This window comes from Schistocerca serialis, chromosome 5, assembly GCF_023864345.2.
Source record: "Schistocerca serialis cubense isolate TAMUIC-IGC-003099 chromosome 5, iqSchSeri2.2, whole genome shotgun sequence".
NCBI lineage: Eukaryota > Metazoa > Arthropoda > Insecta > Orthoptera > Acrididae > Schistocerca > Schistocerca serialis.
Window position 1 is genome coordinate 112,590,457 of NC_064642.1, and position 24,861 is coordinate 112,615,317.

Here is a 24,861-nt window from a genome sequence, read left to right on the forward strand (position 1 = left end):
CTTTATATCAAGTATTTCCAACTACAGCTAAATCATGCCGAGCACAGTCATGAGAAAATAGTTTTCACTCCCCTGATCCCATTTAGGTACTCTTGAGTCATCCTACTGTTGGTTTTTCTGTCCAGCAGCAGTTAGCTTGCCACTCCATTCATAGTTATGAATACTTTGTTGAATTTGTTCTTTGAATGTGTGGGATCTCTGCTGAAACTCTTGCTTCCAAGGTCCTCACTGTTCACTTTCAATGAGGTTGCTCCATTATGTCTTGAGTCTCAGCAAAGGCTCTCATCAGCTCATCTTCTGCTTGTATGATCTCTTCAGTAAAAGGATTTTCTGGTAAGAGATCTTGGTATTTCTCCAGCAGACATTTTGTGGTCTCAGACAGTGTTTTGACATATTCTGACCTATAACCTCGTGGGACCCATATCCTTGAAATTTGCTTGGTTAGGGCAATGAGTTTTCATATTCTTTGGGTGTTGACAGTATCCTCAATACTGCTATGTCCAGTTCTCACTGAGGTGTTTCTAGTTGATAGATGTACACTAAATTAAACACTGTACATAAAACACCTTGGGTCTGAATGGATAGTTAATTGAAATGGAACTAATAAACAGGAAAACCAATAAAGAAGTAACACTCATTGGGTTGACATAAGGGTATTTTATATATTTTCACTCCCTGTTGTCTTATAGTGATAATACTGTGTAAGGCAGATAACTATATATCTAACAGCAGAAAGTCCACGACAGATTAATGACACTATTATGAAAAGGACAGATTGCTACTCATCATATAGCGGAGAAGCTGAGTCACAGACAGGCACAACAAAAAGAGTACTAAACATGTAAGCGTTTGCCCAGATCTTCTTCTGAAATAGTCAAAACACACACACACACACACACACACACACACACACACACATTCGCAGCTCACCACTTTCTCTTGCTGGCCGTGGCAGCCAGACAGTGGCCACGTGTGTGTGTGTGTGTGTGTGTGTGTGTGTGTGTGTGTGTGTGTGTGAGAGAGAGAGAGAGAGAGAGAGAGAGAGAGAGAGAGAGAGAGGTGCATTCAGCCTGAATGTGTGTAGGTGCATGTTGTCCATTTCATAAGAAGGCCTTTTGGCTGAAAGCTTACATGTTTAGTAGTCTTTTTGTTGTGCCTGTCTGTGATTCAACGTCTCCGCTATATGGTGAGTAGCAATCTGTCCTTTTCATAATAATGTAACTACACATCTCATAAACGTTTTTTTAAGGATCTTAGAATTCTTACACTCACTTTTCATTACCTTTACTCCTTAATACTTTTTGTTGCTGACAATAAAAATCAGTTTCAGTTGCACAATCACAAAACACGAAACAAAAATTATTTTTTATTTCAACTTTACCTCCTTGGTTGGGGTTCAAACTGAAGTTTCATACTAAGGTGCAAATGTATTCATTTCACAATCAATATGAAAGTGGAAATCAGAACCAATTCAACAGAGAATTTAAGGCATACACCATAAGCTTTTCCATTGTTACAAATATAACTATTTCCATTGGAAATACCAAAGCACTCAAGTAAATATCAACAGTAGCCTATTAATAAAACTGAGGAAGCAACAGTTATTTTCAAATTAGTGGCTTGCTAGTATATAGAAGGGGCGTTCAAAAAGAAATGAGCTGGAGGTGTAATTACAGAAACCAGTGCCTGTACGTTAGAAGTATTGGCCCTGGCTGTTGAGACACTTGTCCCACTGTGACACAAGGAGGTGAATGGCTGTCTCATAAAATTACTGGGGTTGTGATGTTAACCAGTTCCGCACGTATAGCTAGACGTTGTCATCCACACGAGTGCAGAAAAGATTATGCTGATGTTCTTCTTTGACCAAGATGGCCCCCTTCTGATTCACTTCCTGCAGCATGGCACAACAGCAAATGCCCAGTGTTACTCGCAAACCTTGACCACCCTTCGCCAAGCAATCAAATCAAAACTACCACGCAATCTCACCCATGGAGTCATTCTGCAAAGCCTCATACAGCCAACACAGAACTCCTGCAGAAATTCAAATGGGAGGTTCTTGGCCACCCTCCACACAGTCCGGACCTCTCTCCCAGTGATTATGCCATTTTTGGTAACCTTAAAAAGGCTCTGAGGGGCAAACAATTCACCTCAGATGACTATGTCCAGCTATACATGCAGAACTGGTTAACATCGCAGCCCCGGGAATTTTATGAGATAGCCATTCACTGCCTTGTGTCACAGTGGGACAAGTGTCTCAACAGCCAGGGTCAATACTTCTAACACAGGTACTGGTTTCTGTAATTATGTCTCCAGCTCGTTTCTTTTTTAATACCCCTTATATTTAGTTGGTATAATCTCAAATAGTATTAAGCATTTAGTGATTGTTAATACAATGTACAAATTATGTTTCTATGATTTGACTGCCTTTTGTCAATATATACCTTGACTCGTTCAATGTCCCTGAAGGTTTTCCACCTTGATGGGAACTGTGGTACATGATGGATGACAGAATAAATACGTAAATTGTTCTCTTCCTTGGTAGTAAGTTGTTGCTTTGAGTTATATATTACTTATGACAAAATCTTAGGAGAATTCTGGTAGACACACTTTAATTCAAACTACAAATAATTTTTATTAAATACTTTCTGACTGCATAAACTTTGGCTTTGCTTGATGAGTTGCTGTAGAATATTATCCAGAATGTGATAAAATAAAAGTTTCTTTTAAAAAAAATTATGTTATCTAGGTCTGACATCTGCAATAAGTTCCAAACTGAAATCATCATGAAGCTGTAATCCTGAGAATGTAACACTATCAGTCTCTTCTGTCTGCATATCTTCATCTTTTGTTCAAATGCTGAGCGGAAACATATTGCAGTTTCTGAGCTTCCGGCTTTTTTCTTAGTTTAATGACAATGAGTTGGCTAGAAACCATTTTAATGTTGCAGAAAATCCATTAACAGCTATTTCTAAAGCAAACTGAATGCATGCATGAATTGTGTACTTTCCCTACTCTGTGTAAAGTATCATGGGACCATCTTGACATTTGTCTTAATTGGCTTAGAAAATTCAAGGAAAATGGAGATGGATGGATGAGTATTTGAACCCCACTCCTCCTGAGTCCCATGTTTTAAGCCCAGCAGAAATCCTTCTGTGTATGCTTTGATGTCATAATCACTAGTAGCCCACTGTTAAATTTATGAGGCCTGAATGTTTGCAAGGCAGCCATGTATGCATCAGTGCTGCATAAAATGTCAATTATAATACTGATAATATTAAAAAAATCTATTCACCTAGCAGAGCAGATTTTTTTCTATCCAGTTACATTATATTGTCAAAAACTGATTATTTTCATTGTCATAATATAGACAAGGCTGCTAGGTATGTGTTCTCTTCTCATGGTTTTCAGTGATTTCAATCCAACAGGCCACAAGTAGTCACTGAGTAATGCCCTCAAAAGAAAAAAAAGGGGGGGGGGGGAACACAGAACTTGTATCATATCTGCATCTACCAACAAGACAATATAGTACTCAAAAGCTAGTTGTCAATTTGCAATAGGTAAGGCCACCAATCATCAGAAAGGTTGTAATCCATGAGCAACCTCTAACATTCCCCTTCCCTTGACCTATGAAAACTCAATCATACTGCAGGAGCGATAAAAATTTAAAGCAATGACATTAATGGACTTGCACTGGTAAAAATGCAATGTACAGAGTTAATCAGCTTAAAGATAAACTATCTACACCTCAAAAGAGGTCACTGTAACACATCCAAAATGTCTTATTTTTGTACTTTATAAACATATCAACATTTTTATATAATATGGTCCATCAAATTTCCTTGTATGTTCAGTATATTTTAATTCGGTTTCCATGCACACAGCTAACAGATACCGTATTTACTCGAATCTAAGCCGCACCTGAAAAATGAGACTCGAAATCAAGAAAAAAAAATTTTCCCGAATCTAAGCCGCACCTGAAATTTGAGACTCGAAATTCAAGGGAAGAGAAAAGTCTTTGGCCGCACATCCAAATCGAAAAATGTTGGTCCACTGTAATATGAGACACAATTTAGGTCGAATGAATGATGATACAGCTACAGTAGTTTTCGAGTCTTAAGCTTAACAGTTAAGCTTTACCAGGTAGCCATTGCTATGCGTCAGACGCTCTGTCTGTATTTATACGGGTACCCTCCCTTTTTCACCTGCTTTGTCTGGTTTCAATAGATTGCTTATTTTTCTGTGATCTGATTAGTGCCGTTCTCTTTGTTATAGGTGTTTACGTCACACTAGCTGAAAATGCATTACTGTACCGCGTCGTGCATTGTTTGTCGCATTCTGATAATGTGTGTTTACGCGACCTGTCATCGCTCGCGGCATGGCTTGCTTTTGTGCGCACTGCCGCCGCTTACAATTTAAAAGAAAAAAGACAGGAATCGTCCCATTAGCGAAACAATGGCAAGAGACTGCTATTTTGTTGTTACTTACACTGCTGCTTTCTTTGATAATGATCAACAAGAACCAAATAATAGACTGCGTATGATAGAAGATGTTCTGAACGAGAGTTTAGCGAAAATTTTTCTCCGTTTGAAAATCTTTGCAGACGCCTCTTTAGTACATTACATTCTGCACAGAAATTAGAGTCATCTTAGATTTAAAAATCTAGTCAGTTGCCGTGCTTCATTTCTGACTGTATCACTATTATTCATAAGAATAATACGAATATAAACATGACAGGATATGTATATTCTTCCGCATTTGCTGTTGTCTCACTCTAGTTTCGTAGTTTATTAGGCAGACAGGATTTAAATGAGATAACAACAAACACGAAAGAATACATGGAAAAATGTTTATATTCGTATATTTCTTATGGTGAAGAGAATACTGCATGTGATTCGCAATTCATAAAAGTTCCTATCAGCAACCATCTCTTCTCACAGGTAGGAAAAAATTCAGAATGTAAGAGTTGGCCATATTGGCAAACACCCAAAACAGTCTTGCCAGTCAGATTATCGTAGTACACTGAAATGCTGCTACATTCGAAGATGAACAATATGGAATTTGTATTTACTTCGTTGGACAATGTACGAAAATGCCGTGGTCGAAACTCGGGGCGGAGAAAAAAGCTCGTCTTCCACCTTTTTTTTTTTAATTTATTTACTGACGCAGGGGTTTTGGCGGCAGTATTTATCTTTGTGCCTGCAAAGCATGCCTGTGTAGCGCTACATATATTCTATGGCAGAAGTTAGTTGTGGCAGCACCTACCAACATTTTTCAGAACTTCCGCTTACTTCGTACTCGATTCTAAGCCGCAGGCGGATTTTTGGATTACAAAAACAGGAAAAAAAAGTGCGGCTTAGAATCGAGTAAATACGGTATGCCATTTCTTCCCATGCAATGGGAACACAGTTGGAACAAATGGAGGAGCATATTTTATTCTCACCTTCAAATGCTGAAGATCAGATATACAAATGTTACATTCATACATCTTGATATGGAATACTGTGGAGGAGTACCACTTTTCTACCTCTACATAACCCATTTTACAGTCAGCACTATAAAGGAAAATGGGCCATTAACTCTTGTTACTGTGCATTAGTAGATGCAATGTATGATGAGATAAAAGAAATTATTCAGGTAGTGAAAGGAGACAAAAATTTAATAGTTATGGGTGACTGGAATTCGAGAGTAGGAAAAGGGAGAGAAGGAAACATGTAGGTGAATATGGATTGGGGGTAAGAAATGAAAGAGGAAGCCATCTGGTAGAATTTTGCACAGAGCATAACTTAATCATAGCTAACACTTGGTTCAAGAATTATGAAAGAAGGTTGTATACATGGAAGAAGCCTGGAGGTACTAGAAGGTATCAGACAGATTATATAATGGTAAGACAGAGATTTGGGAACCAGGTTTTAAATTGTAAGACATTTCCAGGGGCAGATGTGGACTCTGACCACACTCTATTGGTTATGAACTGTAGATTAAAACTGATGAAACTGCAAAAAAGTGCGAATTCAATGAGATGGGACCTGGATAAACTGACTAAACCAGAGGTTGTACAGAGTTTCAGGGAGAGCATAAGGGAACAATTGTCACGAATGGGGGAAAGAATACAGTAGAAGAAGAATGGGTAGCTCTGAGGGATAAAGTAGTGAAGGCAGCAGAAGATCAAGTAGGTAAAAAGGCGAGGGCTAGTAGAAATCCTTGTGTAACAGAAGAAATATTGAATTTCATTGATGAAAGGAGAAAATATAAAAATGCAATAAATGAAGCAGGCAAAAAGGAATAAAAAGTCTCAAAAATGAGATCGACAGGAAGTGCAAAATGGCTAAGCAGCCATGGCTAGAGGACAAATGTAAGGATGTAGAGGCTTATCTCACTAGGGGTGGTAGATACTGTCTACAGGAAAATTAAAGAGACCTTGGGAGAAAAGAGAACCACTTGTATGAATATCAAGAGCTCTGACGGAAACCCAATTCTAAGCAAAGAAGGGAAAGTACAAAGGTGGAAGGAGTATATAGAGGGTCTATACAAGGGCGATGTACTTGAGGACAATATTATGGAAATGGAAGAGGATGTAGATGAAGATGAAATGGGAGATACGATACTGTGTGAAGAGTTTGACAGAGCACTGAAAGACCTGAGTCGAAACAAGGCCCCGGGAGTAGACAACATTTCATTAGAACTACTGACCGCCTTGGGAGAGCCATTCCTGACAAAACTCTACCATCTAGTGAGCAAGATGTATTAGACAGGCGAAATACCCTCAGACTTCCAAGAAGAATATAATAATTCCAATCCCAAAGAAAGCAGGTGTTGACAGATGTGAAAATTACCAAACTATCAGTTTAATAAGTCACGGCTGCAAAATACTAACGCGAATTCTTTACAGACGAATGGACAAACTGGTAGAAGATGACCTCGGGGCAGATCAGTTTGGATTCCGTAGAAATATTGGAACACGTGAGGTATTACTGACTAAGACTTATCTTAGAAGAAAGATTAAGGAAAGGCAAACCTACGTTTCTAGCACTTGTAGATTTAGAGAAAGCTTTTGACAATGTTGACTGGAATTCTCTCTTTCAAATTCAAAGATGGTAGGGGTAAAATACAGGGATCAAAGGCTATTTACAAACAGAAACCAGATGGCAGTTATAAGAGTCGAGGGGCATGAAAGGGAAGCAGCGGTTGGGAAGGGAGTGAGACAGGGTTGTAGCCTGTCCCCGATGTTATTCAATCTATATATTGAGAAAGCAGTGGAAAATTCAGAGTAGGTATTAAAATTCATGGAGAAGAAATAAAAACTTTGAGGTTCGCCGATGACATTGTAATTCTGTCAGAGACAGCAAAGGACTTGGAAGAGCAGTTGAACGGAATGGACAGTGTCTTGAAAGGAGGATATAATATGAACATCAACAAAAGCAAAACAAGGATAATGTAATGTAGTCAAATTAAGTCGGGTGATGCTGAGGGAATTATATTAGGAAATGAGACGCTTAAAGTAGTAAATGAGTTTTGCTATTTGGGGAGCAAAATAACTGTGATGGTCAAAGTATAGAGGATATAAAATGTAGGCTGGCAATGGCAAGGAAAGCATTTCTGAAGAAGAGAAATTTGCTAACATCGAGTGTAGATTTGAGTGTCAGGAAGTTGTTTCTGAAAGTATTTGTATGGAGCGTAGCCATGTATCGTGGTGAAACGTGGAGAATAAATAGTTTAGACAAGAGAATAGAAGCTTTCGAAATGTGGTGCTACAGAAGAATGCTGAAGATTAGATGGGTAGATCACATGACTAATGAGGACGTATTGAATAGAATTGGGGAGAAGAGGAGCTTGTGGCACAACTTGACAAGAAGAAGGGATCGGTTGGTAGGACATGTTCTGAGGCATCAAGGGATCACAAATTTAGCATTGGAGGGCAGCGTGGAGGGTAAAAATTGTAGAAGGAGACCAAGAGATGAATGCACTAAGCAGATTCAGAAGGATGTAGGCTGCAGTAAGTACTGGGAGATGAAGAAGCTTGCACAGGATAGAGTAGCATGGAGAGCAGCATCAAACCAGTCTCAGGACTGAAGACCACAACAACAACAGTAGATGCACTGTCAATTTCTGAGCAAGGTTTCGTGAGGATGTTTCTTGACATTAAGCTGATGATCATGGCCATACACAATAAAGGTAGACTAATCACTGAACACAGTCTTCATTAACAACTGTTCACTGAGAAATTCCACAGCAAACTCCCTTGCTTATTTATTGGCATCATTAATTTTATGCAGCTACTAAAATTTACATTCCAACAAAACAAGAAACACTTTTTCATAATTTTGTAAACTGTGGCCTTCTGAATCACTGCTCTTGGGGCTCTCTCATATAGCTTCAACAGATGTTAACAGATTTTGCATAATGATTCTACCTAGATCAAACAATTTTTCTTCATTTTGGGTGTTTGCTCAAAGCCGAACCCGTTCCCAAAACAAAGCTACTTGAAAACAAACATAGGCAAAAAGTAATCTTTAACCTCAAGATGAATATTTCAACACATGTATCATGAACTTTTCTCTGCACCAGACATAACATAACTAAAAGAGGTGTGCAGAAGTTGTTTGAGCTATGATGCTTGAGCGTTATGTCTACTACACAACCTGGAGTCATTATACACCCTCTACTAACATGTGGGAGAGGTTACTTTAAATACAGTTTTAGTGGTTAATGATGTGCAGCCTGCTCAGTGTTTTTATTGTGGCGCAGACAGTCTCTCAGTTAACTGAAAGCATTTGCCCAAAGCGCATGCAACAGTGTGTGAGAGAGAACTTAAAATGAAATATCCTATTGATACTAAGTATCACATAAGAGATTATACTAGCGAACTTTGGGACGACACCTCATAAATATTATGAAATCAAAATACATACACATAAAATGGTGTTGGATGACTTACTACCACACTTCTATTTCAGAATGATGAAATTTTAAGACTGCTTAAAAGGATTAGTATTGTTTTCTATACAGACAATAAGTAAGACATTATAAGTAAGTGTAGCTGCACCTAATTCAGGATAATCATCATATTGCGTTTTGTTACTATATATTTATTGTTCCATTAGCCTTTAAAATACTAATGATCAGTTGTGCTTATAAAAAAATCCACCTAGCCACTCATTATACAGTTTCAGAAAACTTCCGAAAAACTTGATCAGTGACCAATACACCAATCCTCCTGAATATTAGGTTAGTATCTTGATGCAACACCATGGCAGTTGAGTACTGTAGTACAGTTTATGGTAAGAAAACACTATTAATTTTTATTTTTGTGTTGTATAGATAAACAGACACAAAAACTGTACAGTTTAACCAGAAACCCACTGGTTTTATTAACAATAGACATTATATGCATGAAAAATGTAAAAAAGGAATAAAGAACTATATACACCAAGATACCACAATTGTAAATTCCAAGATGATGTACAGTTTTTATATATAATTATACGAACATGTGTATAATAAAATAAACTGAAAAAAATGTATACGGGACAGTTTCTGTTTTTTCAATGTCATCAATAAAGGCACAACAAAAGTTTCATAAATTAACTTGCTATTTCAAATGGGCTAGAATTCTGCAAATCAAGACATGCTGCACAAATATTGAACTGGTGGTCACAGGTTTCTATTATATCACATTACAAAGAAAGGATATTTAACAAATCAGGATTATGGCGGAGGCAATCCAAGTGTTTTTCTGACTATTCTCTCTGCTATCCTGTTGAATTCTTCACGATCTTCCCGCCACATCTTCGCAGCATCAACGTTTGCACCACTCTCATCATTTGGCTCTGTGTAAAAGAGGAATGGCAACACTTATCACCATGTTTTGCACTTTTAAAACAGAGGTTACAGTAATGAAGTCAAAATATTTAACAAACTGGTAAATCTAAATGGTGCAGCAATAGATTTATTAAAATAAAATAAAACCATACGCTTTTACAGTGTCAGTGGCTCATTATAAGTTTTATTATATAAAAATGAAGCTGTTGTCAATCCTAAGCATGGCTGTACTGGAAACGCAGGCACTTCTCTTCCTCCAACCTGAGAACTGGCTCATCTAGCCAGTGCCTTGTACACAATTCCTTAACCCATTCACATAATTTGACGAGGATATACTGTCATGCTGCCACTTGATGGCTCTTTCATGCACTTCTTGTACATATGCTTTCAGTTATCACAGCTTGCATACGCACAGCTTTCGATGTAGTGTGATCATATGTCCATAGGTGGTCCATGCATGTGCTTTAGTAGATGCAAATATGTATCTATAGCATTTGCTATCGCCAGATTGGAAATGGCTTCTAGACAGTACAATTTTTGTGAAGGAACTATGATTTAGACAGTAGTTTCAAATTTAGTCACATTTCAGACAATGACTGTGGAAGTTTACAATAAAGATTGTGGTTCTAGTGATGGAAAGAGCGATAAAAGTGAGATTATATTGTGCACTGTCAACAGACAACCCAGAAAAAGAAAATGGCCTCAGAAACTGCAGAACAGACATTGTCGCTCAAGGAACAAGCTCGCTCAAGGAACAAGCAAAGAACTAGGTAATTTTTCCAATGAATATCCCAGCAACTGAAAAGAATGTACTAGAGTAGAGGAAAACATAGTGAAACACACTAACAGGGCAAAAAATAACTCCCCCCCCCCCCCCCCCCCAACCTCTCTTGAAATCTCATAAATCAAAACATCATTATAACCAACACTGATAGTAAATGTAGCATTTCTAAAAGATGCGTACCTAATTTCAATGCAAAATACCTAATAATGGATTTTTCACCATTTCTGAAACGTACCCCTGCAGTTTTGTGTGAGCCTCAATTTAAATCTGACTCTTACGATCCTGGCACCACATTTAAATCTTAAGAAAATGGGTTCAATTGTACTGTACTTCAAAATCAAAAATTTCTAACATACCAGTATCAAACCCTTGATAAATGTTTCTATGAGTTATGTGTAGTGTACTTGTAGAGATGATCATGCGTCTGATGCAGATATATTAGACTTCTTTATTGTGTAGCTCAGGTAGTTACTTTTTACCAAAAGATTTCATTTAATTAACAATAGTGAATACTCAAACCTGAAGTTGAACAATTTAAGTTATTGAAACAAGTCATTAAATATTGAGATACAAAGGAATAACTGACAATGATTGTGAGTGGGCACTGATTTAAAGCAATGGGGGAAGTTGAAAATATGTGCTGCACTGGGATTCGAACCATAGTCTTCTGCTTATTAGGCAGATGTTCTGACCACTATGCCATTCGGACACAGCGGTCACTGCAACTGCATGTCAGATCCAAATTCTCAACGTACCTACCCACTACACACCACATTATCCTCATTACTTGCTGCATTTTGCTGATTCTCGTAGGAGCTGAGCCGGGTGTGCATCTATACCGAAGAGATCAATGGCCGTCCTCATCTTAATTTTTATATGTTTGTTTTTTCGAACATCCCATGTATATAATTAAGGTGAGGATGGCCAATGATCTCTTCAGTGCAGATGTACAATTGGTGAAACACTGCGAGCAATGTGGATAATGTGCAAGGGGCACTACATTAGTATTGTGGGGTAAGTTGAGAATTTGAGCCTGACCGGGGGAGATGCGGGCCTAGGTTAGTCCATGCAGTTGCAATGACCACTGTGTCTGGTTAGCTAAGTTGTCACAGCATCTGCTTAGTAAACAGGAGACCCAGATTTGAATCTACATCTACATCTACATCCATACTCCGCAAGCCACCTGACAGTGTGTGGCGGAGGGTACTTTGAGTACCTCTATCGGTTCTCCCTTCTATTCCAGTCTCGTATTGCTCGTGGAAAGAAAGATTGTCGGTATGCCTCTGCGTGGGCCCTAATCTTTCAGATTTTATCCTCATGGTCTCTTCGTGAGATATACATAGGAAGGAGCAATATACTGCTTGACTCCTCGGTGAATGTATGTTCTCAAAACTTCAACAAAAGCCCGCATCGAGCTACTGAGCGTCTCTCCTGCAAAGTCTTCCACTGGAGTTTATCTATCATCTCCATAATGCTTTCGCAATTACTAAATGATCCTGTAACCAAGCGCGCTGCTCTCCGTTGGATCTTCTTTATCTCTTCTATCAACCCTATCTGGTATGGATCCCACACTGGTGAGCAATATTCAAGCAGTGCGTGAACAAGTGTACTGTAACCTACTTCCTTTGTTTTTGGATTGCATTTCCTCAGGATTCTTCCAATGAATCTCAGTCTGGCAGCTGCTTTACCGACGATACCGGTCTGGTATAAATTTTCAACTTTCCCCACTGAGTTAAGACAATGCCCACTCGTAGCCAATGTCTGTAATTCCTTTGTGTCTCAATTCATAGTAGTTGCCAGATCAAAATGTTGTTCTTTCACACATATCCGAAAGAACAGACTCCACACATATCATTAATCACTTATGCCACTTTTCGGAAAATTATGAACAGTTAGTCTTCTGTCCCAGTGGTCTCTAAGATTATGAAAAACCACTAACATCTGAAGGATTAGCACTCTATAACTGCATACAGCTGAGAAAAAATGCTATGTTAGACAGTCTTAGGTTTTTACTGGAACCGGGAATGATAGGTGTAAAATTTATGTTAACAATTTGCAACGAATGTGCTATAACTTAGTCATAAAAGGTGGAATTTGATAAGTTAACATTCATACAAAGTACATCGAAATCAGTTTTACATCATATATGGCACACAATCTTGTCATATTGCCACGAATCAGAAATCAGCGTAAAACAAGTCTCACAATACAATATTATTAAAAACACTTGTCCAGAAAACTGTTAAAACAGATAAAATTTAACTTTTTCGATGTTATTTTCAGTGAGCCTACATCTCTGATCACTAAGTAAATATGGACATTGTTTTCAACATAGACCCCCCCATGAACCATGGACCTTGCCGTTGGTGGGGAGGCTTGCGTGCCTCAGCGATACAGATAGCCGTACTGTAGGTGCAACCACAATGGAGGGGTATCTGTTGAGAGGCCAGACAAACGTGTGATTCCTGAAAAGGGGCAGCAGCCTTTTCAGTAGTTGCAAGGGCAACAGTCTGGATGATTGACTGATTTGGCCTTGTAACACTAACCAAAACGGTCTTGCTGTAGTGGTACTGCGAACGGCTGAAAGCAAGGGGAAACTACGGCCGTAATTTTTCCCGAGGGCATGCAGCTTTACTGTATGGTTAAATGATGATGGTGTCCTCTTGGGTAAAATATTCCGGAGGTAAAATAGTCTCCCATTCGGATCTCCGGGTGGGGACTACTCAAGAGGATGTCGTTATCAGGAGAAAGAAAACTGGTCTTCTACGGATCGGAGTGTGGAATGTCAGATCCCTTAATCGGGCAGGTAGGTTAGAAAATTTAAAAAGGGAAATGGATAGGTTAAAGTTAGATATAGTGGGAATTAGTGAAGTTCAGTGGAAGGAGGAACAAGACTTCTGGTCAGATGACTACAGGGTTATAAACACAAAATCAAATAGGGGTAATGCAGGAGTAGGTATAATAATGAATAGGAAAATAGGAATGCGGGTAAGCTACTACAAACAGCACAGTCAACACATTATTGTGGCCAAGATAAATACAAAGCCCACGCCTACTACAGTAGTACAAGTTTATATGTTGTCCTTCGTTCTTGTGTCCGTCCTCTCCCATTTGTGTTGTTGTTCACGAACCGCTCCGAAGGTCCCACTGCGCTTTCCCTCACGGCAACCCTGCGACCTAAACGGTCACGGATACAACAACTTACACCACCGACTATCCACCATCCTCACCCCTTTACCTCCTGGATTCCTCTTTGTCACTGTTGACATCACTTTCCTATACAACAATACCTCATACACCTTACCACCTTTATCATAACCCACAACTACTTCTCCTTTGAAGGGAAGGTATACAAACAAATATTTGGCACAGCAATGAGCACCCTCTTGCACCATCCTGTTTATGGGCCAACTAGAGACCTTCCTAGCCTCTCAAAATGCCAAAATCCTACTCTGGTTTACGTTCACTGATGATATCTTCATGATCTCGACTCTGGACCAAGACATCCTATCTTCGTTCCTCCATAATGTCAACACCTCTCCCACCCGCTTCAACTGATCCTCCTCAACACAGTGTGCCACCTTCCAAGACATTGAGCTCCTCCTCTCTGGTGGCTCCATTTGCACCTCTGTCCACATTAAACCCACCTACCATGAACTGTACCTGCATTTCGACAGCTGTTATCCCTTTCACACCAAAAGTCCATCCCATACAGACTGGCCATGTGGGGATGGCACATCTGCAGTGACAAGAACTCCCTTGCCCACTATGCTGAGGGTTTCACCAAGGCCTTCACAGACAGGTAATATCTCCCAGACCTAGTCTGTAAACAGATGTCCTGTGCCATTTCCTCTCACACCCCAAATCCTCCCACCACCCCCAACAACCAGCCACAAAGGAGTGCCCCCTTCGTCATCCAATTACCACCCTGGACTGGAACAACTGAACCACATCCTCTGCCAGGGCTTTGATTACCTACCATTATGCCCTGAAATGCGAGACATCCTATCCGACATTCTTCCTACCCTTCCTTAAGTATTATACTGTGGCCCACCTAGCCTCCACAACATCCTAGCCCATCCCTATGCCATCACTAATCCTAACCCCTTGCCACAAGGATCAAATCCCTGTGGAACACCCAGGTGTGAGACATGCCCAATACATCCACCCAGAACTTCCTATTCCAGTTCTGTCACAGGTTTATCCCACATCACCAAGAACTGGACCATCTGTGAAAGCAGTCATGTTATTGACTAGCTCTGCCACAATCATTGCACAACTTTTATATTGGTTTGACCACCAACCAGCTGTCCACCAGGATGAACGGCCACCGTCCAACTGTGACAAAGAGCAAAGTAGACCACCCTGTGCAGCTGAGCATAACATGCTTGATTTCAATGGCTGCTTCACTACCAGAGCCATTCGGATCCTCCACTCTACCACTAGCTTTTCTGAACTTGAACTGTGCAGATGGGAGTTAATCTTACAACACATTCTCCGCTCCTGTAATTATCCTGCCTCAACCTACAGTAACATACTGTTCCAAAAATTTCCACCCAACAGTTTCCACACCTCTGTCTCCCCATACTCATCTCACACCCTCTTTGTTTCCTGTCCTCTCCCAAAGCACCCCCTCCCCCCCAATCTTTCCCTGCTCCTCTCCTTTTTCCCCCACCTCCCCACCCCATAACCTCCTGACACTGTCATGTTGACATTCTAGTCCCTGTACACTCCACCAGACAGTTGTTCTCTCCCCCCCCCCCCCCCCCCCCCAATATGCTGCTGTCTCTTCCCCTTCCCCACCCCCTCCAGATTGCTGCTTACTTCCCACCCCACTTGATAGTTGGATTCTGGCCTGAGCTGACAGAGTTGGCAGTCGTGTGTGCATGAGGTGTGTTTGCTTGTGTGAATGAATGATGTGCGTTTCTCTTTTTCTGATGAAGGCTGTGGCCAAAAGCTTGTGTGTGTGTTAACATCTTTCGATTGTGCCTGTCTGCAACTTAAATGTGTCATCTTTAGGGCATGTAGCACTCTTCCTTTCCCTACATTTAAAACATAAGACAATGCATATTAGTAGGAAAAACAATACTGTAATATCTTAGTACAGCATTAGTAGTGTGCTGCTTGACACAGTCACATCAATTAAATACCTAGGTGTAATGTGGCAAACCAATATGAAATGGAATGAGCATGAAGGGAAGGTGAATGGTTGACTTTGGTTTATTGGAGAATTTCAGGGAAATGTGATTCATCTGTAAAGGGGACCATGTATAGAATGCTAATGGAACACATTTTTCAGTACAGCTCAAGTGTTTGGAATCCCCACCAGGTCAGATTAAAGGAAGACATCAAAGAGATTCAGGGGCGGATTGCTAGGTTTGTTACTGGTAGGTTTCATCAACACTTATGAAGGAGATGCTTCGTGAACTCAAATGGGAATCCCAGGAGAGAAGATGTTCTATTTGTGGAATACCACTAAGAAAATTTAGGGGACTGGCATTTGAAGCAGACAGCAGAACAATTCTCCTGCCACCAACGTATATTTTGCTTAAGGACCATTAAGATAAAATAACAGAAATTAGGGATCACACACAGGAATACAAACAGTCATTTGTCCCAAAATCTAGTTACAAGTAGAACAGGAAAGGTAATGACTAGTAATGGTAAAAGATATTCACCACCAAGCACCATACAGTGGCTTGCAGAACATGCATGTACATGTAGATTAAGTAACGGGGAGTGTGCTTACGGAGAAATTTAATATGGAATGCCCACATAAAACCAATCACAGGAAAGGCACATGAAATATTCTTTATCAAATTGACCACCACAGCTGACAAATTTTAATGATTAATGAAAACCACCTTAGCTATATAGTTACACATTTATTGTACTACATCCGACTTCATTCTCATTTTCAGAACAGTGTCAGATTGCCTGCAATTAAACAAAACAGGAAATTGTGCTAAAGTTACAGCTTTCTAGTGGATAAAAGAAAGAACTCACATTGACAACAGTCTCGTGCTAAATCCTTACAAAGTTGTGCTAAAGTCATGGTCTTGTTGTCATATGTAATGCGGAAAAAATTCTCTTGACCATGTGGCGCAAGCATGGCGAGCAGACATAGCAAGCTGTGTACAGTAAACTGTTCAGACAGGGCCACTCCATGACAGAGGTAAACATGTAAACACAGTATGTGGCTTCTGTCAAATGAGAGAGTTGATTATGCAATTGAAATCATTACAAGCAATAACAAAACCTCAACTACAGAACTGGAACTGACAATTCCATAATAAAGAGTAAAAAAAAAAAAAAAATAAAAAATAATAATACAAAAAATACAATACCATTAAACAAAACAATTGCAAAATAGATATGAACAAAGGTTAAAATCACAATTTCACACAACAAGAATGAAGCAGGTGACAGTGCTTGCACCAATAGTCATTTGAAACATACGACAGTAACTGAATAATTATAAAATACAGTTGTGAAGTAATTACAATTAACATAGCATTAAGTGTCAAAGGAACACACAGTAACCAAATACTAAACGTGTACACAGATTTTTCAGAATCACCCACTGACAGTCAACAGTACCTGACATTTGTATCAAATGAAAATTATTTACACTATTATATCATCCGTCATTATTAGCTGTAAATACCACAAATATAACCAACAAGAAAACACAATACTGCACAGTATTGCCTGTTAACTCACCTGCCAACATACTAACAACTGAAAGGAGGATTTTCTCTACACTCTGTACTGGGCTCCATCGTTCGGCACTTGACTCGTAGCCCATAGGATCATCCCCAGGAGCATGTAGAATAGAGATACACACACGGCCATCTGCATAAACTACACAGAGAATGTTTACACAATTATCTTCTTATTGTCAGCCTAATAAATGCACATTTTGGCCTGGAAACAAGATACTGGATGTAGCAGAGGTATTTAAGGCATAGTTTTTTTTCTTTTTTAAAAATTTTAAAACAAATCAAATGCTTATAAATGCAAACAATGGATGACTATCTTGATCATCTGAGGAGAATGTGAAACAAAATTTGTTCAAGTTTTTTAAGGATTCTAATCTTACTGGGTACGCCACCATTACTTACATAATACTTACTGTTTGGATGGAACATTTCACAAGTAAACTGCATTTTTGGGGGGCTCAGTGGGTAGTCAGGAGGAAATACAAGCTTTGCTGGAAATACACCTCCTTCAAAACATGTTCCTTCTGGTCCACTATGAACAGAGAGGAAATAAGAAAACTGTACTATAAAAGCTGATTAACTTCCATTTACTTTGAGATGGCTAAATCACCCACACAAAAATTTTAATGTATGAATGTGTGACACATAATATCAATCATCATAACTGTACAATACAATAAAAAACTTTATTAACAATAATATATAGGGAAGCACTATATAACATAATTTGTTCCTCATAGAAGCAATCTAGTTTCTACATTTCTACTAAAAAAGTGAAGCTGCTTACCATGGTTCTCACATACACTAATCCACTATGGTAGAGCATATAAAAGGCTAATAATTATGAATATAGTTACGACTAACAAAAGCTGAAGAGCAGTTACTAGTGTCATCACTAAAAAATTCTGATGAAAATGGTTATATGTTCAACTTTAAAACAAAAATAAAATATGAAGATGGCACCTGTCCTTTTGGACATGTCCGAAAGAACAGATACCATTGGTGATCTTGCAGCTCTCTAAGAATGAAATTACAATGAATCCAGACCATTAGCTGCTTACATGTATTGATAAATATCAACGAGGACAGTTGAAAATGTGTGCTCCGACTGGGACTCGAACCCGGGATCTCCTGCTTACATGGCAGACACTCTATCTGACTCAGCCATTGAGGACACAGAGGGCAGTGCGGCTGCAGGGACTTATCTCTGGCAAGCTCCCCGTGAGACCCACACTTCCAGCTTACTGTCCATACGCTACATTTGTAGTGCCCCTGGCCACTAAGCTCATTACTCGGCAGCAGTCAACCTACCGGTTCCCGTAAAAGTTCGGGCAATGTGAGTGGATCTGCACTGAAGAAGATCATTGGCCGATAAGCCTTATCTATATGAAGATGGTATCTGTTCTTTCGAACATGTCTGAAAGAACAGATAACATTGGTGATCTTGCAGCCCTCGGAGAACGAAATTACAATGAGTCCAAACCATTAGCTGCTTACAGGTGTTGATAAATATCAACGGGGACAGTTGAAAATGTGTGCCACGACCGGAACTCAAACCTGGGATCTCCTGCTTACGTGGCAGGTGCTCTATTCTATGTCCCTATTCAATTCAAAGGAAGAAGTAGACACCTGCAAATATAGTGCATGCTTGCACACTGTCAATGGCTGGGCCAATCCGAGCAGGGTTCAGGACATGCCCCTTGGAGTTCCCAGGCAACACCACTGTATTGTAAATTCACCTTGCTCAGGTGTTGTGTATCTGACGCTACAGTGAGTTTCTAGTGTTACTGGCCAGTTACTGTTGTTGAATCAGATTCAAGTAGTGTTGTCAGCTGATTAATGGTATAGGTTCTTGTTGTGCACTAAAAATAAAGTTCCTAGAAATATTCAATGTACTACTGTTCATTACAGTACTGTCTTCAAAGTATTCATTATTACTTACTCTGGAAAGGGTACCTATTCGTCTGCAGTAGTGGGGTGAACTTGTCAGAGCACCGTACCTCACCGCCCAGGTGTTATTTGACCACTATGTATTTACATATCAAACAATACCATGCACTACTGTAAACTGCCACAGCTGGGGGTGATTAATGAAAGTAGTTTTCACTTTGTGCTTTAACTGAGCTCTCTGATTTTGCTCCTTAGCTCAGAAACAACAATCATCATCAGGAAAAGAAACCAACAACATCCTCTGAATGACTCTTGCCAATCACAGTTCTCCAGCAAAGTAAGAAAAGATTGTGGGGCACTTTACATGACAAATATTTGAAATGCTTCAAGATGAGACACACTCAAAGTGTGTCTTTGCGTGAAACAGCACTCATTTCTGCCAACTAGCTGGATGGTCTTGATTGAATGAAACTGGAAAAGTTCTGACCCATACTAATACACTGGGCAGATTTCTACTTCAAACTTCCAAGAATGAAAATGCCTCAGAGTGATATAATGTATGCCACTAATTACTGAAGTACATACCAGGTAATGGATTCCATACATCCATTCAGATGTTTCTTATGTTATAAGAACTTTACATAATGATGAAGCATAATTCAAGAGCTTTTATGAAAGTTTCAGAACAGTAAAATCTTTAGCAAAGAAAAACATCCTTGCTGCCAGTGTGAGAAAAATTGTTACGTGCAAAAATATAACAACATATGGGCATGTGGTACAATAACTTCACTGCTGGTATCATCTTTAAACAACTAAAGCATTTTAGGAGGAGGAGGAGAGGAGGAGGAAAAGAAGAAGCAGCTCTCTGTGAACTATGTTTATTTCACAGTTCTAATTTTGTAAATTCCTCGTTATAATTTTTCAAACATTGGAAAATTCAGCATAGATTGACAGTGTGGCTACAGTTGTCTTAGACTGCAGTCGAGCATGTGTGTGTGTGTGTGTGTGTGTGTGTGTGTGTGTGTGTGTGTGTGTGTGTGTAAAGGCCTTATGGGTGGTAAACTTTATTTGGAACAGTCTTTTTTGTTGTGCCCATCTGCGACTCAGCATCTCCACTATATATACCAGTACAGAAAATCACAGTGGCTTTTGAGAGGGGTACACCTCTTTTCCCAGTGCATGATAATTTGGTTGTTGTTGTCATTGTTGTTGTTGTGGTCTTCAGTCCTGAGACTGGTTTGATGCAGCTCTCCATGCTACTCTATCCTGTGCAAGCTTCTTCATCTCCCAGTACCTACTGCAGCCTACATCCTTCTGAATCTGCTTAGTGTATTCATCTCTTGGTCTCCCTCTACGATTTTTACCCTCCACGCTGCCCTCCAATACCAAGTTGGTGATCGCTCGATGTCTCAGAACATGTCCTACCAACCGATCCCTTCTTCTAGTCAAGTTGTGCCACAAGCTCCTCTTCTCCCCAATTCTATTCAATACCTCCTCATTAGTTACATGATCTACCCATCTAATCTTCAGCATTCTTCTGTAGCACCACATTTCGAAAGCTTCTATTCTCTTCTTGTCTAAACTATTTATTGTCCACGTTTCACTTCCATACATGGCTACACTCCATACAAATACTTTAAGACTTCCTGACATACAAATCTACACTCGATGTTAACAAATTTTTCTTCTTCAGAAATGCTTTCCTTGCCATTGCCAGTCTACATTTTATATCCTATCTACTTCGACCATCATCAGTTATTTTGCTCTCCAAATAGCAAAATTCCTTTACTACTTTAAGTGTCTCATTTCCTAATCTAATTCCCTCGGCATCACCCGACTTAATTTGACTACATTCCATTATCCTCGTTTTGCTTTTGTTGATGTTCATCTTAAATCCTCCTTTCAAGACACTATCCACTCCATTCACCTGCTCTTCCAAGTCCTTTGCTTTCTCTGGCAGAATTACAATGTCATCGGTGAACCTCAAAGTTTTTATTTCTTCTCCATGGATTTTAATACCTAATCCGAAATTTTCTTTTGTTTCTTTTATTGCTTGCTCAATATACAGATTGAATAACATCGGGGATAGGCTACAACCCTGTCTCACTCCCTTCCCAACCACTGCTTCTCTTTCATACCCCTCGACTCTTATAACTGCTATCTGGTTTCTGTACAAATTGTAAACAGCCTTTCGCTCCCTGTATTTTACCCCTACCACCTTCAGTAGCTAACCAAAATGGCAATGAAATTTTATCTGCTATTATACATCATTTGTACACAATCACAATTCTGACTATTCTTATGATGTAAAACATGTAAAACATTCTATTTGTCTCTCATTAGAAACTCAGTGAAGTAGAATACTTCAGTTCCTCCCCCCCCCCCCCCCCCCCTCCTGCAACATCTACAGCGAAATAATGCTGGCTGTTTGGTTTTAACTTTCATTATTAACATGGAGACCAATAATAAACATGAGTAATAATTAGCACACCGTTTTAATCCTCTTCTTATTGACAACACAACGCACCACAGCAGGATTGTATTAGAAGATTTAAAATCAAGAGATACTCAATCTAAAAATTCATTTCATTTCTTTTCTCAAATGAGGTCTGTTCAAAAAATTCCAGAACTCTGTCAACAAAATTTTTCTACACTTACCTTTTACCTATTGTGCATGTTTTCCTTCAAAGTACTCTCCTCCACAATTGATACGCCGCACACAATGCTGTGTCCACTTTCAGAAGCAGTCTTGGTATGCCTCTTGCTGTGAATTTTCTATTATCTCATCCACCATTGCAAATCTTCATCCTTTCAATGGGATCAACTTCTTTTTATTTCCAAAATTCCAAAGGACTAGGTTTGGAGCATACAAAGGATGAGGCAGCACAGTGATTTTGTTTCTAGCGCAATAGTCACCACCAACAGGGATGAATGTGCAGGTGCATTATCATGATGCAAGAGACATTAACCGTCTCACCACATTTCAGGCCACTTCCTTCCCACACATTTTCTCGCAGATGTTATAACTGATCCTGATAATACCATTGATTAACAGTTTGTCCCTATTGCTCAAATTCATGATGAACTAATCCTCCAAAATCAAAGAAAACTATCAGCACGGCTTTGACATTTGATCTGAGCCTGAGGAACTTCTTTTTGGTCATGGAGAACTTTTCCCAAACCATTATAAAGATTTAACCTTGATCTCAACATCGTAAATGTCTCATCACCAGTTTTGCTTCTCCTAAGGAACACCTCATTTTCATTTGCGTGATCCAAAATTTCCTCACAGATTGTGAGTTAAAGATCTTTCTGGTCTTGACTTATGAGCAATGGGACGAACTTGGCAGCAACACAATGCATTCCAAGATGCTCTGTCAGGATTTCATGACATAATCCAACTGAAATGTTACATTCTTCTGTAATCTCTCAGGTAGTCAGTCTTCCATTGGCATGCACAATTTCGCTGACGTTCCTGACATAAGCATCATCGGTAGACGTCGAATGTCCTGTGAACCATTTGTAACACTGAGTACAGCTTAAGCACTCATCACCGTACGCTTCCTACATCATTTGGCGTGTCTGTGTAAAGGTTATCTTGAGTTTCACGCAACAGGCAAGTTGCTCCTCTAACTCTGCCATCCTGCAATTCGCAAACTGTGAGAGACAACATTATACTCAATGTAGCACTGGACAATAAATAATGGACATACAACAATGAAACTTCCAGCAGTCAACATTAAACACAGGCATGTGTGGGATGCCAACTGCGTTTCGTTCCAACATGCCACTGGCATGAAATTATGAATGTTCTGGAATTTTTTGAACAGACCTCATATATATCAAGGCTATGTGAAAGAGCTGGTGCAGGGTCCTAATGTTCATGAGCCTTCAAAACATTCATATTCCATTGTGGAATTGGAGAATTCTGTGTGTTTGCTTCTATGGGAAATGTCTGTCGTTAATTTTTCATTATACATAATCTTAGAATGTGTTTCAGCATTTTCCATGTTGTCAAACACCACATTTAAATATGTAAATACTTGTATAAATTATGTTATTTTTCTTGTTCTTAAATTGTGATACCATGGCATGCTCAGTGTCCTTATAAAAGCGATCTATAGATGAATACTAATTCCACTTCCACTTCTACTACTACTACTACTACTACTACTACTACTACTGCATATGAAATTATTTTCAGTGGGCAGTATATGATCAAAACTCTTCGGCAATGACGATGAAAAGCCAAATAAATAGAAAGGCAATCCCATCCACATATGTGAAATCATGCTACAATGCGGAATATGTCAAATGATCTACAAAAATACCACATTTCCCAGTCTTTCTGTAGTGCCTATCTGCAACTCAGCATCTCTGCTATATGGTGGGTAGCAACTTTCCTCTTCATAATGCTGTTACATTCCACCCTGGTTTTTCCATTACTAAGTAATGCAAAGTAAGATTTGATTCTCTGATATCTTATTATTTTTCTAAAAGCAAAAAGATCTTTTTATGGCACCAACACATTTTGTTCTTTTTAGATCACAGTTTACAAGGACAACACCCAGACTAATCATCCAATATATTGCACTATTATATGAACATGCCTTCTTTGGCAATACTGAACACTTTTCTGAAAATCTGATATGTAAGTAATGTCCTATGTTCCTGACACCAGCTCACCTGCAGCAAGAGCTTGAAGTAGGGGGGGGGGGGGGGGGGGGGGGGAAGTTAGCAGGCATGGACGAGTTTCAGTCACTGTTTTGCAGGTACGTACAGTCAGCATACAAGGCCCATTACAGCGTATATACGTGGCCAAGGAAAAAAAAAAAAATCCTGGATTTCCCCTTTAACAATACACTTTCTTCCGGATGAAAATACACTTTTTCCTTGTTACGTAACAGTATACTTTTCCTCGGAACTATAAAACTTATCAATCCTTTCAATGGTTGTGGTTTTATACACCGACGTAGAATTTCCCGGCACTTTAGAAAACGAAACTCAGGGAAAAAAACATGTTTTGGAAAGATGTCTGATGTGCAGCAACATGTACACTGCATATTTTCGTATTACGGAAGTGTAAATTTGAATTCCACCGAACACCGCATGTTACTTTCTGAAGCATTGAAATCAAGATTGGGATGCACTTTTGTAAGACAGTCGTAGCTCATGTCAAGTGATCTCGGCAGCCGATGACAGCAGATATTCAGATCATAGGACATGTGATGTAGTCAGTCAATAGCAACATCACTGTTAAGTAGCGCGAACACACAAATAGGAAAAAGTAATGGTTTAAAGTAATATACATAGTGTTGCTACAAGAAATGAAAAGCTTTCACATATAATATTGGTCTCTAAGATTAATAAGCTGCAAGAGAAGCTAAGCTTTCACACATAATGTCGATCTTTTTTGCGCGTGTTACACTTTAAGATACATCACAAAAATGTCCCAGTAAAATTTTTAACAACATAAATGTCTGATCTTCTGGGCTCGGAAATATTCTAAATGATCATCCTCAAAGATTTGATTTTTGAATGAGAGCCAAACGCTCCGTGATTTAAGAAATTTATCGGACATTCGCGCACAGAGTTCATCTTGTGTAAAAGGAAATTTATTTTACTTGAATTTAATTTTCAAACAAC

General features: G+C 39.2%; 1 protein-coding gene across 1 annotated transcript in view; it reads right to left on the reverse strand.

The window, feature by feature from the left end:
* Positions 1-9,065: 9,065 nt before the first annotated feature.
* LOC126481598 (ubiquitin-conjugating enzyme E2 G2) overlaps positions 9,066-24,861 on the reverse strand; it is a 31,654-nt gene continuing 15,858 nt past the window's right edge. Inside the window, exons 3-5 of the mRNA XM_050105464.1 lie at positions 17,739-17,857; positions 17,327-17,467; positions 9,066-9,827 (exon numbers count right to left, since the gene is read on the reverse strand). Coding sequence (XP_049961421.1) covers positions 9,706-9,827; positions 17,327-17,467; positions 17,739-17,857 — 382 coding nt within the window. The 3' untranslated portion in view covers positions 9,066-9,705. The remainder of the gene's footprint in view (positions 9,828-17,326; positions 17,468-17,738; positions 17,858-24,861) is intronic.